Source organism: Microcaecilia unicolor, chromosome 6 (genome assembly GCF_901765095.1).
Source record: "Microcaecilia unicolor chromosome 6, aMicUni1.1, whole genome shotgun sequence".
Taxonomy (NCBI): Eukaryota; Metazoa; Chordata; class Amphibia; order Gymnophiona; family Siphonopidae; genus Microcaecilia; species Microcaecilia unicolor.
In genome coordinates this window covers 243123247-243142781 of record NC_044036.1, presented here as the reverse complement: position 1 = coordinate 243142781, position 19535 = coordinate 243123247, and the positions used below count along the sequence as shown (strand labels likewise).

At 43.1% G+C, this 19535-nt stretch overlaps 1 protein-coding gene across 3 annotated transcripts in view; it reads left to right on the top strand.

Moving 5' to 3' along the window:
• Positions 1–19535, top strand: part of LOC115472649 — a 233426-nt gene that overhangs the window by 167065 nt on the left and 46826 nt on the right. For all 3 annotated transcript variants that reach the window (XM_030206979.1, XM_030206980.1, XM_030206981.1), the window contains exons 8-9: positions 7885–8592; positions 19326–19535. In XM_030206979.1, coding sequence (XP_030062839.1) covers positions 7885–8592; positions 19326–19535 — 918 coding nt within the window. The remainder of the gene's footprint in view (positions 1–7884; positions 8593–19325) is intronic.

Sequence of the window (19535 nt, the reverse complement as noted above, 5' to 3'; positions counted from 1 at the left end):
GAGTCATAAACAGGGGATGCAGATGGATTATTGGGTGAGTGTTTATTGAGATATCTCCCCTGGATGAATGCAAAAGCGGTACCTAGCCTTCTTACAGGCCATTTGATGGAGATGTAGAATGAAGTGAAAAAGGTGGGAGGAATGCAGAATAAAATGTCTAGCCTAGCCTTGATTAGATTTAATGAGGCCTTTCCACTACATTGGGAGAGAAAACTCTTTGAAAGGTGGGTAGACTTAGGGATCTCACAGTTATACCATTTAATGGGTGAAGGGGAAATGTTTATTCTGAGGCCTTGCAAGAGACATATAACTTGCCGGAGGAGGACTTTAGGCCAGTGCTATAAGTATAACCCTACATGAGGATGAATAGGGTAGGGAAGGAGAGGGAGAATGAGTGGTGGCCTCTTGAGCGGCAGTGTTTATAAATGAAAAGGGTGAATTCAAGGATCTTTACATTTCCGAATGGGGGAAAAGTTTGAGAAGTTTAAATTTATGATATGGGGAAGGGATTTAGGAAGAATACTGCCAGAGAGGAAATGGGATTCTATATTTGAGGAATTGGGGAAAATGTATTTATTTATTTTCCACATATTTGAAATATTGCTATGGCCTTCACATAGGCATGAAGTCGTTAACAATGCAAAAAACAAAGACACAATCCAGAGATCAGTGAGAAAAAGTGGTCAAGGAATCAGGAAGAGGGAGGGAAGTGTTGGAATGTAATTGTATTTTTACATGCATTGCCTGTCACCTATTATTTCTCTGTGATTACTCTGTGACCTCTGATGTGAATTACTTAGAGAGGTCACACAGCTATGCAACTTCCTGTTGGGGGTTAGACACAGCACATGCAGCACATGGAGCACATGGAGCTCATGATCTCTCCTAACCTGAGAGGATCTATGGTGGTGTGAGCATCCATTACCATCTAAGCACATGGAAGGAGCTGATAATACAAATGTATAGTAATATGTATATATAAGCCTGTCTGATTATAATCTAACTACAAACTGTGAGTAAACAGATGTTTTGTTACTTCAACTTTAAAGTGACTCAGCAGTGAATTATTCTGGGGTGAATGAGAGAGAGATGAAGAAAGAAATTAACATTTCTAAAGCTGAAGCTGTGTGTACTAAAATCTGCTAATTATTTACTACAAATAATCCAACAAAAGGGTTATGGGCCCAGGGCCAGGAATTGAAAAAGAAGAGAAATATTACCAGGCAGAAAAAAAAAAAAAAGGCCACATTTTTCTCTTAAGTTTTAAAGGAAAGATTCAGTCTGTCTCTCTCTCCCCCCACACAGCAGACAGAAGGCTAAGAAAATGGCTGAGGGAAGAAATTCACCATTTTTCTATTCTCTCAAGGTGCCAAAATTAACTGAGTTTAATTATCAGCAGTGGGAATTAAGATTCATATGTCTCCTTCGAGCAAAAGGATTAAATATATGCTTAGACCAAGACAGAACAGCTGAAAATATGGCTGAATGGGACAATGCAAACTATTATGTGAAGTGCATGCTTTTGGAAGCTCTCTCAGAGAAACAAGCCATATTAGTGGAGGGAAAAGATACACCAAAGGACATTTTATATAAACTGAGAACTATGTATGCAACTACATATGCAAAGCAGCAACCAATTTGGTTGGCAGAGTTGAATGAAACCAAATTAAGGGATAAAAGTAAATGTAATGATCACATTATGCATCTTATGTCTTCATTTCAAAAGTTAGAACTTTCTGGAATTCCCATGTGTGATGCATTGAAAAGAGCATTTCTTTTTACCTCACTATCAAAGAAGTTTGATGTTTTTAGGTCTGTAAATGAGGCCATTGAAGGGCAATCTTTTGAACAGGCAACATCAAAACTAAGGCAGGAATGCATAATAAATGATTCTGAGGAGATGTGTTCTCAAAGCAAGTCAGAGAGAAATGAAACAAATTTCTTGGCAAAGAACAGAGGAAGGCGGAGCTATGGGAAAACTCCACCCAAGGGCAAGCTGATTTGCTACTCATGTGGAAAGGAGGGACATGTATCTAAATGGTGTAAGGAAACACAAAACACTCCCTCTAGCTCACCTAAGCCAATGGAACTAAAGAATTTTCAAACCAGGAAATGTATGAAGGACAAAGATAAACACAAGGGCTTTCTAATGGCAGAAAAATCTTTGACTATGGTAAATAATAATTCAAATGAAAGTACTTGGATTTTGGATTCGGGGAGCACATGCCATTTAACCAATTGTAAGAATTTCTTTCAGGAAATGTGTCCAGAGGAAGGTATTCTTAAAACTGCAAACGCAGGGACTGCTAAGATCCAAGCAAAAGGTATTGGATTCTTAAAATGCAAAGTGTCTAATGAAGTTAAAGAAATTCCTGTAAGTGATGTCTTGTATATTCCCCAAGCAGTTTGCAATATGCTTAGTGTATCTACATTAGATAAGAAGGGATTTGTGATTCATTTTGAAAACAGTAAGTGCACAATCTCTAAAAATGATGAAGTGTATGCTGAAGCTTTTATGCATAATGATGTTTATAAACTGAGCATTTCAGGTGAAGCCTCACATATGGTGCAAGTAAGGAAGAATGATGGTAAATGTAGTCTGGAAATCTGGCACCGCCGCCTGGGACATCGTGATTCTAAGGTGATCCAGGATCTTTACAGTAAGCAACTGGCCACCGGCATTCAGATAAGTGCAGATGCTGGTAAAATGGAGAAATGCATAGACTGTGTTACTCAAAAGGGTGTGAGACCCTCATTTCCTGCATACACAGGAAATAGGAGTAATAAAGTGCTGGACTTAATACACAGTGACTTATGTGGACCGTTTAATATCCCATCATTGGGAAATAACAGATTTGTGCTAATATTCTTGGATGATTTCTCTAGATACTGTGTGGCCTATTTGCTGAAAGAAAAAAGCCAAGTCACAGACATGCTGAAGAAATACGTAGCCATGGTGAGCAATAAATTTGAAAGAAAACCAAAGGTTCTTCAGACCGACAATGGTGGTGAGTTCACTTCACAAAGCATGCGCACATTTCTAGAACAAGAAGGCATTCAGCATATCACAACAGTAGCTTATACACCAGAACAAAATTCTGTTGCAGAGAGAAAATTTAGGTCACTTGTGGAAATGACCAGATGTATGCTGTCAGATAGCAATCTCCCTAAAAGACTATGGGGGGAAGCCATTCTCACAGCAGTGTACCTACAAAACAGAATGCCAACTAAAGGCGCTGAGCGCACACCACATGAGACATGGCATGGTAGGAAGCCAAACCTGTCACACATAAGAACATTTGGAAGTACAGCATATGCTCATGTACCAAAGCAAAGAAGGCATAAGCTGGATTCCACAACAGAAAGGGGCATTTTAGTTGGCTATGCTCCAGGACACAAAGGATATAGAATTTTGAATCTGAAAACTGGCATTGTTGGCATAAGACATGTTACATATTTTGATGAAAACAAAAGGGTTGATAAAGGCTGGATTATCCCAGATGAGCCTTATCATCCAGAATATGAAACTAGAACCATAATAGACATGCCAGTGTATATAAATGCCATACCAAGGCAGATGTCTGAAAGCAACTCACCTGTATCTAACGAGGAACAGGCAGAGGAAACAGACACAGAAAGGATCATTGAAGAAGACAGTACAGTTGGAGAAGGGGAATCAATTGGAGAAGGACTCTCAGATTTAGAGGATGCGGAAAGGTCAGACCAACCTGTAGTCAGACGCTCATCCAGGGAAAACAAAGGTGTTCCACCCCCAAGACTGTCTTACCTAACAAAGTCAGCAGAAGCTCAAGAGCCCTTAACATGGGATGAGATTGAGAAAATGCCAGCAGAAGAAGCTGCTGAATGGCATAAAGCTGCACAAGAAGAAATTGATGCATTGGATAAAAATAATACTTGGATTCTTACAAAATTACCTCCTGGCAAGAAAGCTATAGGATGCAAATGGGTATTCAAGTTAAAAAGGAATGCACAAGGAAAAGTGGAAAGGTATAAAGCCAGATTAGTCGCAAAGGGATATCTTCAAAAATATGGAGAAGATTTTGATGAAGTGTTTGCACCTGTAGTGAAACACACGACAATCAGAACACTTCTGAGCATTGCAGTCTCAAAAGGCATGCAAGTCAACCACATTGATGTGAAAACAGCGTTTCTTCATGGAGATATAACTGAAGACTTGTACATGGAACAACCAACAGGTTTCATAAATACAAAACAAAGACAGCTAGTGTGTAAATTAAACAAAGGTCTTTATGGATTAAAGCAAAGTGCAAAATGTTGGAATGAAAAATTGCATGAAATATTGACAAATTTAGAATTTAAGCAAGGTGAAGCAGATAAATGCTTGTACACTAGGTGCAGAAATGGACAATATGCATACATTTTAGCTTTTGTTGATGATCTGCTCATTGCAAGCAAAAGTGAGCAAGAGTACAAGGACATTGTAAAATATTTAAATCTCAATGTTGAGATAAAAGAACTTGGAAATGTGTCATACTATCTTGGTATAGAAATTGAGAAACAAAATGATGGTTCTTATCTTCTAAGCCAGAAGCAGAAAATAAATGAGCTTATTGAAAGTTTAGGTATGCAAGATGCCCAAGTTGTAAGCACTCCCATGATCACTGATTTTCTGAAGGATGAAACAGTAAGAGAACCTTTACCAGATAACATCCAATATAGATCAGCCATAGGTAAGCTTTTATATCTAACTACCACGTACAGGGCTGATATAGCAAATGCAGTAGGAATTTTGAGCAGAAGGGTCAGCTCACCTACCAAATCAGATTGGACTGCAGTTAAAAGGATGGTAAGGTATTTAAAGGGTACCATTGATTGTAAATTAAAGATTTCAGCCAATAGTAATCCAAAACTAATATGTTACTGTGATTCAGATTGGGCAGGGGATCATTCTGATTATAAATCCACAAGTGGATATGTGTTTATGTATGGAAATGTACAAATTTCATGGGCCAGTCATAAACAAAGTATTGTGAGTTTGTCTTCTACAGAAGCTGAATATGTGGCCGTATCGGAAGCGTGCAGAGAACTGATGTGGATTGAAAAACTTTTGCTGGATTTCGGAATAGCTGAAAAGAGACCAATCCAGATAATGGAAGATAATCAGAGCTGCATCCGACTGTCACAGAATGACAAGGTTCAGTCACGCACCAAGCACATCGCAACGAAATACCACAACGTGCGAGAGTTGGCGAAAGAAGGGGTCATCAGTCTACACTATTGTCACACCAGTGAGATGACAGCTGACATCATGACCAAACCGTTACCCAGAGAACATTTTGTGAATCTGCGTATAAAGCTTGGACTTTGTATGAATAAATAATTGCATGACAGTTATGCATGAGAAGGGGTTTGTTGGAATGTAATTGTATTTTTACATGCATTGCCTGTCACCTATTATTTCTCTGTGATTACTCTGTGACCTCTGATGTGAATTACTTAGAGAGGTCACACAGCTATGCAACTTCCTGTTGGGGGTTAGACACAGCACATGCAGCACATGGAGCACATGGAGCTCATGATCTCTCCTAACCTGAGAGGATCTATGGTGGTGTGAGCATCCATTACCATCTAAGCACATGGAAGGAGCTGATAATACAAATGTATAGTAATATGTATATATAAGCCTGTCTGATTATAATCTAACTACAAACTGTGAGTAAACAGATGTTTTGTTACTTCAACTTTAAAGTGACTCAGCAGTGAATTATTCTGGGGTGAATGAGAGAGAGATGAAGAAAGAAATTAACATTTCTAAAGCTGAAGCTGTGTGTACTAAAATCTGCTAATTATTTACTACAAATAATCCAACAGGAAGGACATAGAGAATAGATGGATTTTCAGGGCTTATTCGAAGGCAGAAAATTGGAACTGATTACATACAGTGAGTGGGAGGTTGTTCTATAGTTTGGGGCCTAAATAGCTAAAAGCTAAGTCACATGTGGTGGTCAAATGGTCCTGCGAGGGAGTGAGGATGATCAGAAGGTTGTGGTCTGCAGAGCAAAGAAAACATAGGGGCATGTAGGGGAATCTCAGTATGTACGTTTGTAAAAGAAAATCCTTATAAGATCCTTTACAGGTGGTATCTGACCCCATCTAGGATTAAGCATTAAGTCCTGTTTCCTAGGAGCTTCTGAAGTGTGCTGGAGGGGCGTACTGAGGAAAGAACTTTTTTCTGTACATGTGGTGGACATTTTCTCAGATTAGAGGATTCTGGAGGAAGGTGTGCAAGGAGGTCGATAGGGACACAGAAGTAAAGGTCCCAAGGGAAATGATGGTATGCTTATTTGAGTGGGGAAGGTGGGAAATGGGGGGATTAAGTTGGTATAGGCAGAGCTGGTAGTGGCCCATTTTGAGATAGCAGCCGATTCGAAAAACACTGTGGCACTGGCCATATCAGGTTGGTGCATATAGGGTTAATAGAGAAGTTAACAGCAGCAGAGCACAATTTATTTATTTATGTTAAAATGTATAACCCACACTATCTAAAAACAATTCTAGGTAGGGTATAGATAAAACATACATAATAATATTTTTAAAACATACAATAAATAAAACAATAGGAAAAAAAAACCCAAATCAACATAAAAATAAAGTGGATATAGAGAGGAGTGGAATAAGTTTGCATGAGTACCTGAGAGAGGGTAGTGGTGACTGAATTATGTCATGACTTAACAGAGACATATAGGAGGGATGGAAAGAACCATGTAGAAAAGCAAGCTTTTGCCAAAGGCCCCTTGGAGGGTTGGACTAGGAGAAAGGGAAAGGAAATTTGGAATGTTGAAGAAGGGGTGGGTAAGCAATACTGTCTATAGAATATAAGTTGGCAATTCACCCCCAGGAGTGAGAAAGGGGGCTTCATAGTGGTGCTAAGTTTTCTTTTTGAAGGATGAGGGAATGAGGTTTCATAGGCTAAGTGGTTTAAGGGGCTTAGGAGAAAATGGAGGAAATTATGAGGAAGGTGTAAGAGTAATGAGAACAATAAAATGTTCATAAAGAGATGCTGGAGGGAATGGAGTATACTGTTTTGGGATCTTGCCAGTTACTTCTAACCTGGAGTGGCCACTGTTGGAAACAGGATGCTGAGCTTGATGGATCTTCGGTCTGTCCTACTATGGCAATGCTTATGTTCTTATGAGAGGGGAGATTGAGTTAAAATTAAAAATGGAATTTAGTAGACGTTGTGAAAAGGTTTGTTATTAGAAATGGAAAATGCTGTAATAATTATAGTGATTGGTAGTGTTTATAGCCCAACAGAATTTTACATTACTTAAAAAAATAGGAAGATCTAAAGGGGAAGGGATTTGATATACTGCCTTTCTGTGGTTACAATCAAAGAGGTTTACATTATATACAGGCACTTAATTTTGTACCTAGGGCAATGGAGGGTTAGGTGGCTTACTTACAGTCATAAGGAGCTGTAGGGGGAATTGAACTCAGTTCCCCTGGTTCTTGGGCAATTAACTAACCATTAGGCTACTCCTCTATTCCAACTCCTTCATTAGGTTACTCCTCCACTAAAAGACCATGCATGCAATCAGACCTTATCAAAACTGAATCAGCTTGTTAGGGTTGCCACTTCACTTCAGGTGAACCAGTCTTGCTGGTTCCTTATGTCATTGCCCTCATATCCTCCAGGGGAGTCTCATTGCTTCTTTAGTACACCATGTTCAGGCACTTCTGGTAAGTCTCTCTAATTTCCAGCAGCATCACTAACCTCTGGAGTCATGAAAACAATGTGCTATATTGTAATCACTCTGCAAAATCACTCCCACCTACACTTTCTATCATTCTTTCTTCGTTTTTCTTTTTCTCTTACTAAGAGTCATTTTGGTTACTTTGCAGACTTTTTGAAGGGAACACACTTCTGCATGAGGGATTCCAGTGCTCCTGTATGCTGTCTGATACCACGCCAGGCCGAGAATACAACTTTAAACTTGGTTTGGAAACAGAAGGAGACCACAGTCCTTATAGTAACATCACCACGGTTATCCTTGAAGAGTCAGTGCCTAGTTGCCCATTGGACTTCCAGGTCATAAGCCGCACAGCCACCCATCTGAAGTTGAGCTGGTCTCCTCCTGCAGAATCCTGTGGGATTATTAAATGTTATAGCCTGTACAGAGGGGATGCTTTTCTGGATTCTACTTCTGAGCTGAGCTACATTGTGGGTGGTCTTTCACCTTCCACAAGCTATACCTTTAGCGTCTATGCATCCACCAGAAAAGGGAAGGGGAAGAAGGCTTTCCTGGTTGCCAAGACAACTGATACTGGTGACCATGCTCCAGGGAAATTGACACTTTATGTTGTTGGACGAAGTGAAATCTTCATTACTTGGAACGTGCCTAGAGTGCTGCTTGGGCGCTTCTTTAACTATGAACTTTGCCTGAATGGGAAGGTGGTTTACCTAGGCACAGAGCGCTCATACACAGCCAAGCGCCTCACAGCCAACACTGAGTACACCTGCACAGTCAGCGCCATCACCAGTGAGGGGCGCTGTGAGAGCAAGCCGGTGACTAAGCGGACGGCCAAGGATGAGTATGAAAACATTAACAAGTAAGATTCTTCTCCACTTTTATTAGATCCTGAACCCCCAGGAGGTCTTTGTGAAGCCCTTCCTCAAGCTCATCAGTGAAGCTGGGGTTTCTGTCCTTGGCTCAGGCCCACGACACAAGCGTTATTCATGTCCTGAACTTCTTTTAAAATTGTATTTATTTATTTATTGTTTATCTTCAGTTCTCCATAAAAGGGCTTTCTCCTCTCTCTACAAAATTCTTTAGAACAAGAGCAATCTTCAACTCTCAGGAATCTCTCTATGTCTGTTGTCAATCTTAGGACTTAGAGAAACAATAGGAATAGAAAACTTCAGAATTTCTTTTCTCTCCTTATTCTCCAAAAATAGAGCGCGAACATACAAGCCCTTTTCTTTGAGCTGCAGCATCTGCCCGGGATCAGGTGACCCTCAGGGGGAGGAATGCTGGCTTTGGCCTAACCCCTGGTAAGCCTTTCCTCAGCTGAGAGGTGCCCAGCTCTACCACCGGCTGCCATTCAGGTGCTGTGGAGGACTTGCAGCTTATCTGCATATCCTTACAGCCTTCTCCGGGGTGACACCCAGGTCCACTCCGATCCACTCAGGGCCTCCGCTCTAGGTGCCCAGCGCTCCCACCAGGTGCTGTGGAGGACTTGCAGCCCTTCTGCATTTCCTCACAGCTGTATCCGGGGTGACTCCAGTTCCACCCCGATCTTCCCAGGGCCCTCGCTCCAAGTGCACAGAGTTTCCAGGTGCTTTTTGGCTAGGATCAGGTGACCCTCAGGGGGAGGAATGCTGGCTTTGGCCTATCCCCTGGTAAGCCTTTCCTCAGCTGAGAGGTGCCCGGCTCTACCACCGGCTGCCTTTCAGGTGCTGTGGAGGACTTGCAGCTCATCTGCATAATCTTATAGCCTTCTCTGGGGTGACACCCAGGTCCACTCCGATCCATTCAGGGCCTCCGCTGTAGGTGCCTAGTGCTCCCTCCAGGTGCTGTGGAGGACTTGCAGCCCTTCTGCATTTCCTCACAGCTGTATCCGGGGTGACTCCAGTTCCACCCCGATCTTCACAGGGCCCTCGCTCCAAGTGCACAGAGTTTCCAGGTGCTTTTTGTCTAGGATCAGGTGACCCTCAGGGGGAGGAATGCTGGCTTTGGCCTAACCCCTGGTAAGCCTTTCCTCAGCTGAGAGGTGCCCAGCTCTACCACCGGCTGCCTTTCAGGTGCTGTGGAGGACTTGCAGCTCATCTGCATATCCTTACAGCCTTCTCCGGGGTGACACCCAGGTCCACTCCGATCCACTCAGGGCCTCCGTTCTAGGTGCCGCGCGCCGTTAGGGCATTTTTCTCTTTACATCTAATCTTCTTCCCAGTTACTGAAGTACCTCAGTCGTTTATGGCCCCTATTCACATTCTCTTCCTAGCCCTGTCCATTCCTAATCTTTTCCCTCACCCACTACCTCTCTCCGCTACAGGAACTCACTGCCCATCCACCGACTTCATCACCTCACCTTCTCTCCTACCCTCTTCCTCCCTCTTGGCTTTTAATCTCCGTCTCTTTCTTCTCTCCATTTTGCCTTCCCTATTCCACCTAAATACCTCTCGCCTTCGACGCCTTCATGGCCACACCTCTCCTACTCTCGTTCGCTCTCTTTTACTCCTTCTCTTACTCTCAGCCGGTGACATCAATCCCAATCCTGGCCCCCCTCACCAACTATTATCCCAACTCTACAGATCTCACCGCGACCTCTCTAACCTCATCTCTATTTCTCTACTCCCCTCCTCTTCTCTGCCCTTCTCTTGCGCCCTATGGAATGCCCGCTCTATCTGTAACAAACTCCCCTATATCCAGGACCTCTTTATCTGGCGTCACCTCCATCTGCTTGCCATAACAGAAACCTGGTTCTGCCCTGATGACTCTGCTTCAGTCGCAGCTCTGTGCCATGGTGGTTATCTATTTTCACATACTCCTCGCCCTGCTGATCGCGGGGGCGGTGTTGGACTACTTCTCTCTCCCTCCTCCAGATTTCAACCCCTTCTTCCACCTCAATCTCACTGTTTTTCCTCCTTTGAAGTCCACTCTATCCGCCTTTTCACTCCTCTGCCTCTTTGAATAGCGGTCATTTATCGTCCCCCTGATAAGTCCCTTTCATCCTTTCTCAGTGACTTTGATGCCTGGCTTGCCTTCTTCCATGATCCTTCCTCCCCCCTCTCTCATCCTTGGTGACTTTAATATTCCTGCTAATGATCCTTCCAACTCTTATATTTCCAAGTTACTCGCTTTAACATCCTCCTTTAATCTCCAGCTATGCTCCACCTCCCCCACTCATCAAAATGGTCACTGTCTTGATCTCATCTTCTCCTCCAACTGTTCACCCTCTAGTTTCCTTGCCTCTGATCTTCCCCTCTCTGATCACCATCTTATAACTTTCACACTTAAATCTCCTCCCTCCCAGTCCCGTCCTATCTTATCTAATTTATCTAGGAATCTTCACGATATTGACCCTTCATCTCTATCCTCCCATGTTTCAAACCTCCTCTCTACTGTGGCACCATCCATGTCTGTCAATGAGGCTGTTTCTTCTTACAACAATACTCTATCCTCAGACACTCTTGCACCTTTGATGACCTGCCCTATAAGGCGTACAAAACCCCAACCTTGGCTGACTTCTAATATCTGCTACCTACGTTCCTGTACTCGATCCGCCGAACGCCTCTGGCGGAAATCTTGGGCCCTTGCTGATTTCTTACACTTTAAGTTCATGCTGACCTCCTTCCAATCTGCTCTTTTACGTGCCAAACAGGATTATTATATTCAACTGACCAACTCTCTTGGCTCTAACCCTCGACTTCTCTTCACCACATTGAACTCTCTCCTCAAGGTGCCCCCTTCCCCAACCCCCCCTTCATTATCTCCTCAGACCCTTGCTGAATTCTTTCACGACAAGGTTCAAAAGATAACCCTTGAATTCTCTACCCCGCCACCTCTCCCTCCACTAGTCCGTTCTCCTCTCTCTCCTTCCCCTCATTCCTTTTCCTCCTTTCCTGAAGTTACTATTGAGGAAACTACACTTCTCCTTTCTTCCTCAAAATGTACCACCTGTTCCTCTGATCCCATTCCCACCCACCTTCTTAATGCCATCTCTCCTGCTCTTATTCCTTTTATCTGTCACATTCTCAACCTCTCACTTTCCACTGCGACTGTCCCTGCTGCCTTTAAACATGCTGTGGTCACACCTCTCCTTAAGAAGCCTTCACTCGACCCTACTTGTCCCTCCAATTACCGACCCATCTCCCTCCTTCCTTTTCTCTCCAAATTACTTGAACGTGCTGTTCACCGCCGCTGCCTTGATTTTCTCTCCTCACATGCTATTCTTGACCCACTACAATCTGGTTTTCGCCCTCTCCACTCAACCGAAACTGCGCTTTCTAAAGTCTCCAATGACCTATTACTGGCTAAATCCAGAGGTCAATATTCCATCCTCATTCTTCTTGATCTTTCTGCTGCTTTTGACACTGTCGATCACAGCATACTTCTCGATACCCTGTCCTCACTTGGATTTCAGGGCTCTGTCCTTTCCTGGTTATTTTCCTACCTCTCCCTCCGCACCTTTAGTGTTCACTCTGGTGGATCCTCTTCTACTTCTATCCCTCTGCCTGTCGGCGTACCTCAGGATTCTGTTCTTGGTCCCCTCCTCTTTTCTATCTACACTTCCTCCCTTGGTTCATTAATCTCATCCCATGGCTTTTCCTACCATCTCTATGCTGATGACTCCCAAATCTACCTTTCCACCTCTGATATCTCACCTTGCATCCAAACCAAAGTTTCAGCATGCTTGTCTGACATTGCTGTCTGGATGTCTCAACGCCACCTGAAATTAAACATGACCAAAACCGAGCTTCTCATTTTCCCCCCCAAACCCACCTCCCCACTCCCACCGTTTTCTATTTCTGTTGATGGCTCTCTCATTCTCCCTGTCTCCTCAGCTCGAAACCTTGGGGTCATCTTTGACTCTTCTCTCTCCTTCTCTGCTCATATCCAGCAGATCGCCAAAACCTGTCGTTTCTTTCTTTACAACATCCGTAAAATCCGCCCCTTTCTTTCCGAGCACTCTACCAAAACCCTCATCCACACCCTTGTCACCTCTCCTTTAGACTACTGCAATCTGCTTCTTGCTGGCCTCCCACTTAGTCACCTCTCCCCTCTCCAATCGGTTCAAAACTCTGCTGCCCGTCTCGTCTTCCGCCAGGGTCGCTTTACTCATACTACCCCTCTCCTCAAGTCGCTTCACTGGCTCCCTATCCGTTTTCACATCCTGTTCAAACTTCTTCTACTAACCTATAAATGTACTCACTCTGCTGCTCCCCAGTATCTTTCCACACTCGTCCTTCCCTACACCCCTTCCCGTGCACTCCGCTCCATGGATAAATCCTTCTTATCTGTTCCCTTCTCCACTACTGCCAACTCCAGACTTCGCGCCTTCTGTCTCGCTGCACCCTATGCCTGGAATAAACTTCCTGAGCCCCTATGTCTTGCCCCATCCTTGGCCACCTTTAAATCTAGACTGAAAGCCCACCTCTAACATTGCTTTTGACTCGTAACCACTTGTAACCACTCGCCACCACCTACCCTCCTCTCCTCCTTCCTGTACACATTAATTGATTTGATTACTTTATTTTTTTGTCTATTAGATTGTAAGCTCTTTGAGCAGGGACTCTCTTTCTTCTTTTTGTTTTAATTCTTTATTTATTCATTTCACATTTATATTAATAACAGAACATAAATGTATGGGAATATCAGAAATATAATATGGCATTACAAAATACCACATATAACAGAAGGAAAAGCATTTTCATTTTGTCCACAATAAGTTGAATCAAGAACTAAGAAATATAAAACAAATGGAAAAATTACATAAATTTAACTAGCAGACGAGAAAGCAAAATATCCACAGCCAATTTTACAGCACTCTCCTTAACTATGGGACTATCTCTATTGGCGGTACAGCTTTATCTTTTGACTCAATAAATTCAAGTAATTTTTTAGGACTAAAGAAACGATAGTTTACTGATTGAAAAGAGATACAACATCGACAAGGAAATTTTAAATTAAAGGAGCCACCCAAATTCAAAATTCTAGATTTATAAGTTAAGAATTCCTTCCTTTTCTTTTGAGTAGTTCGCGCTAAATCCGGAAATACTTGAATTTTTTGTCCCAAAAATACCTCGTTAATGTGTCTGAAGTAAGACTTTAGGATATTGTTATGATCATATTCAAGTACAAATGTGACCAATAATGTCGTCCATTCAGAGATCAACTCCAGAGAAGACTCCAAAAATTCAGTCAAGTTTAAATCTTGAGATGTAGTTGGTTGCTTTTTATCTTGGGGCCCACTGAATACACCCGTTATGTATTGTGTCCGTGTTATAGGGGGATATGCCTTCTCTGGAATTCCCAAAACATCTTTAAAATATTTCTTAAGCATATCTGAAGCGTTAATTAGAGGAGATTTCGGAAAGTTAAGAAATCTTAAATTATTTCTACGAACATTATTTTCTAGATATTCTATCTTTCTTTCCTGAACTTCTCGTTCTTTGATCAAAGTTTCCGTTATATGCTGTAATTTAGTAATATCTTCTTGAGTTTTCAAGTTCTTAGCACTCTGTTCTTGAAATTGAGCGTTCAATACCTGATCCGCATTTTTTAATTCCGTTATTTCATTTTTAAAGGAAGCATTAATCAAAAGTAGTGTGCTGTTCACGCTCTGGAGAGCTTCCCATAACGAATCCATTGTCACTACACTTGGTCTTAATAATCCTCCGCTATTCACAGTTCTGATCTCCGAGGCAGTCTGCACACTTCCCCGAAGGGGTTCCTGCTGTGATGATTTCTTGCCCGGGGTTGAAATAATTATGGGGCCACCTTCCACCAGCGCCAAGGCTCTAGGCTGCTCCAAGGCCTCCAAACGCTGTTCTCCCATAACTAAAAAATCGCTTCCGGGTTGCGGAGGTGCAGTGAGAGATGGGGGGCTGAGCGTCGCTCCCTCAGTGCTGCATTCGGCGCTAGATAGCGCCGGACCAATCGAAGTGGACATCTGCGCTCCAGGGGTTCTAGCCCTGCAAAGTTGTCTGGCGAAGGACAGGAGTTGATAACGGTACTTTGGAGGTAGTTATCGCCGTTTTCCCTTTTCTTTTCCCCATTTTAGGTCGGGGAAAATAGTCGCCCGTCAGGTCGCTTGTGGGCATTCAGGAGCTGAAAAACCCGACGTCTGCTCTTGACGCCATCTTGATTCGCCACCTCTCCAGTTTCTGTCTTTCTTCTATGTTTGTGCAGTGCTGCATACGCCTTGTAGCGCTATAGAAATGCTAAATAGTAGTAGTAGTAGTAGTAGTAGGAAGGCCCGAAGGGAGGAGATCTGCAGACTGCCGCTGCTGCGCTTCTTTCACTCGGAGCGAGGTCGAGGTGAAGCGCTATGATTTGAATTCAGGGGGGCCTGGCCCAGTGGTGGACGAAGGGCAGTGGGTGGAATGGACTGCGGCGCCGGACCCCCCTAGGAGGCCCGGGGAATTTTGTCCCCCCTGTCCCCCCCCTCGGCGACCCTGTGGCTCACCTTTATCCTTGCATTTTCCCATTCTAAGGTAATCACAAAGTCCACATGTGAGGAATCCTGATCCACCAGGCCTTCAAAAGCAGCCATGCTGCAGAGAGCTGCTGGCTTTTGAAGCTGGATCCAGCCCACCATGATGACATCAGCGGGTCAGAGTTGATTTTCCCTCATCAAGAGAGAGCCTTGACAAGCCTTCGGGTGCTCAGCGTTCTGCAGGCTCACACTCCTCCTTCCTTCAAAAATATCTTTATTAAGTTTTGAATATAATGCAACAATAGCATAAAACAGATAAGAAAAGAAAGCTAATATGGCTTACTTCAAATCCCAGTCTTCATTATCAGACTCAGATGATCAGGTTTTGCAAATAATTGTTGGCTCAAATTCACTCTGCATTTCACCAGACCTCAGAGGTACCATTCCAACAACTCACAATCTCCTTATATGATGCTTAACTACACCCATTGCATCCCAGGATACACCAGGCAGGGACTGGACACCGCCATTTTGAGAAGGGCAGACCCAGAGGAAGGAGGGAGTAGGCATTGCTCCTGCCCTCCTGTCTCCAACGTTTACAAGTTATGTGAAGGGGAGGGGTAGGGTCATTAGACCACCATGAAGTTTGAGTTGTGTGGGGTGGGGACTCGAGAGGGGGGTCCACTGGACCACCAGAGATTTTTTTTTAATTTTGGGGGGGTGTGGGGGGGTGGGGTCTGCCAGACCACCAGAGAGGTTTTAAAGGTTATGGGGGGTATCAGGGTCCGATTATCCCCAGACATGCCCGCAAGAGATGTGCCTACTGCATAGCTTTTGTGGGTGTGCATCAGGAATGCTCAGACCCTTTTATTGACCAATGCTCAAAACTAACAGCATATATATAGGGATAGATCCTATATATGGTGCCTGAAAAATCCACATAGAATAAATTTCAGCTTCAGTATATTCTATAAGTGGCGCCTAGATTTAGGTGCAGTATATAGAATATTCTTAGTTGATATCCTAGGGCCTAGAACTATACACATCCATTCACGCCAAGGGAAATGTGGCGTAAGTAATGGCACGTAGATTAGGTGCAGAGGGCCAAATTCTATAAGAGAGTGTGTAAATTTTGGAATGCCCACAAAACACCCATTTCCCTGCCCATAACCATGTACCCTTTTGGCTCCACCCATTAGAATTTAGGCACTGTGCATTATAGAATACACTTATTTATTTATTTGTTTTTTTGTTTGTTTGTTGCATTTGTATCCCACATTTTCCCACCTATTTGCAGGCGCAATGTGGCTTACAATATTCCGTCATGGCATTCATCGTTCAAAGTAAAAGATACAAGTGCTATTACATAAAGAACATGGATAACATAATAGAATTAAGCAATCAGGTACAGAGGATGTAACGAGTTATGTGCATAAATTCTAATTATTGCCAACTAGTGCTCATTATTGCTTGTTAAGTACTGTTAAAAACACTGATTGGCTTGTTTATCCAATTAAGTTGAGTGCATAGAATACGCTTGGATTTTGGCACGGAACGCTAGGCGTGATATATAGAATCCCGTGGATAATTTGCATGCTGTTAGTGTTGAGCATTGGTCGGTAATTCCGACTCATTAATGATCCAATGTTTCTCTGGCACTGTTCCTTACAGCGCCGGAGTACTGTGCATCAGGCCCTTAGTCTGCTTGCTTGCACTTACCTCACTGGGGTAGGAGGCTTGCACATTGTATATCTCAGTGCGACGTAGCCAGTCCCTCCTGTATAAATTGTAGCTTCTTTTTCTGTGACTAGGTATAATAAAATACCTGGCTAGCTTCCTGAGGAAGAGCCTGGCCAACAGTAGTGTGTCATTATCACTAAAATTTGGCTGCCTCCTCATGGTTGCCATTTTTCACACTGTCCCTGCATGAATGACATCATCACATTTTGCACGCTGATGTCAATGCTCATTTTCAGCGTGGATCTAAAAGTTTCACACTAAAAGGAGTGCGCCATATATAGAATCGCGCTAAGCATAATTCTATAAAAGGAGAGCACATATATAGAATTGCGCTAGCACGAAAGTTGGCGCAATTAGCCTTGCAGCTAAGTAATTGCACCGACTTTCACGGTAAGTGCGATTCTATATATGGCACTCTCCCTTTATAGGGTTGCGCTTAGCGCATTGATTTTTAGGCGCCATTTATAGAATTTACCCATAGATTATAAAATGTTATAATCTTTTGCAGTCTAGGCACAAACATTTACACCAGCTCTAAGGCTGATATAAATGTCCACATGTGTTAGGTGGCTTACACTAGTATTTTATAAGATAGTAACATAGTAAATGTCAGCAGATAAAGACCTGCACAGTCTATCCAGTCTGCCCAACAAGGTGGCCAGAGTTGAATCCGCACAGGTCCCACTTCTTCATGACTTAACACTGCTATACCTAATCTCTATCTCTCTCTGTCTGAATTTTGGGGCACAGGCTGCCTGGCACCAATCCTATTTCCCAACAAACGGAGTTGCAAGCCCACTCCAGCCTTGATCCTGATATGTTTTTTGCCATTTACGAGATCCAGACTGTAGATGTCTGTCCAACATCGGTCATACTTCCCAACCTCTGAAGTTGCTGTCAAAACTAATTATGAGGTTATCTAACTTTTGCTTTAATTGGGTTCCTTCCTTTTTCTATATAGTGTTCCTCTGTGTTTATCCCACACATTCTTGAATTCTGTCTTCCATCACTTTTTTTGTCTTCACAACCTCCCGCGTGAGGACATTCCAGGCATCCTTCACCCTTTCTGTGAAAAACTATTTCCTGACATTGCTCCTAAGTCTCCCACCCTGCAACTTCAACTCATGACCTCTAGTTGTACCTCTTCCCCAACTCTGATAAAGACTAGTTTGCATATTAATACCTTTTAAATATTTAAATGTCTGTATCATATCCCCCATCCCTCCTTTTGTCTAAGGCAGTTCTCTTCAACCTTTTTCATCTCATGGCACACTTACAAGGCGCAAAAATTGTCAAGGCACACCATCAATTTTTTAACGAGTATTAAGACTGTTTAAAGTTCAATAATTAAAATTTTAAATGTTGTGTTATCTTTTTAGCCACAAAAAACAACAATTTTAAAGTGAATCCCATCACTCTCATCTTTAAAAATATAAATCAGTGGGAAATCTGTGCTTGATTATGTTTTTTTCCAGCTCCCCTCCCTGCACACACACACTCCATCCACTTTTTTTCCAGCTTCCCTTCCTGCACACACACACTCCATCCATCTTTTTTCCAGCCCCCCTCCCTGCACCCACACTGCAGTTCCCCTATCAGGCCTCATCTGGGACTCATAACATCATGCAAACACTTACCGCTCTGGTGACAAACCATGATGAACTGCCATTGTGCAATTCCTCCCTTCAATAATTCAGCGTTTTCTCTCTGCCCAGGCCAGCTGCCTGTGGAGGTCGCCACACACAGGCGACCTCTGACACTGCTGGCCCATGCATGTCAGTGTGAGTCTTGCTGCATTAGCCCAGGCAGAGATCAAGTGCGGCTGCGCTGAATTACCAAAGGGCCAGTTTTCAGTTGATTAACATGTTTCCTAATGCTTTCAATACTGACCTCTTGATGTGCAGATATTTTTTGTTCTCCCAAAATATCCACTAATATTCTTCTGTGTGCAAGGCTGTTTTATTCTGACAGAAGCTGAAGCATCCCAAGCCAGAATTTCATCCTGTACAAGCTGCTCTCTAGTGCCCTATCTCACTCACTGCATTGTGGCCACTGCAGGGTTGACAATGGATGGGGTGTGGTTTTTTTGCATCCCTGTCTCCTTTATGCCCTCTGTGGACATATCATCCAAACAGCCCTCAGGATGGCCCTGGACAGAAGCTACTTTATCTTCTTATTGTTATCTTGAGGTCATTCCTTCCTGATTGTGTAGCACATCTCAGAGGATCCTAACTCAGGCTTGGTGCTATTGGCTAGGCCTGTTGCCGCACTATATTGTGAGATGCTGATACATTCCGCTGCCTTTCTTCTGTCCACATTTTTCTCCTTTTCTCTTCCTCTCCTTATATGTAGACTTAATATTAACATGTGCTGTTTACAAGTGGCATGCTTGCTTAGCTGTACCACCTGGACATTTATTTCTTATGCCTTGGTTGTTTCTGTAGAGGATATTACTGTCCTGCATGGAATAGGCGCTCGGAAACTACCTCAGGTGCTAGCGAGATGCCCACTATGTCAGAGATACCAGAAAGGTCTGCAAGCCAGGTGGTGCCACCGAAACACTCTTTATCTAAGCCGCTGAAGTCTTTTCTGAGCAAAAGAACTATTACGTCGAAAGAGAATGAAGGCAATGCTAAACCTGCTCTGAGATCCAG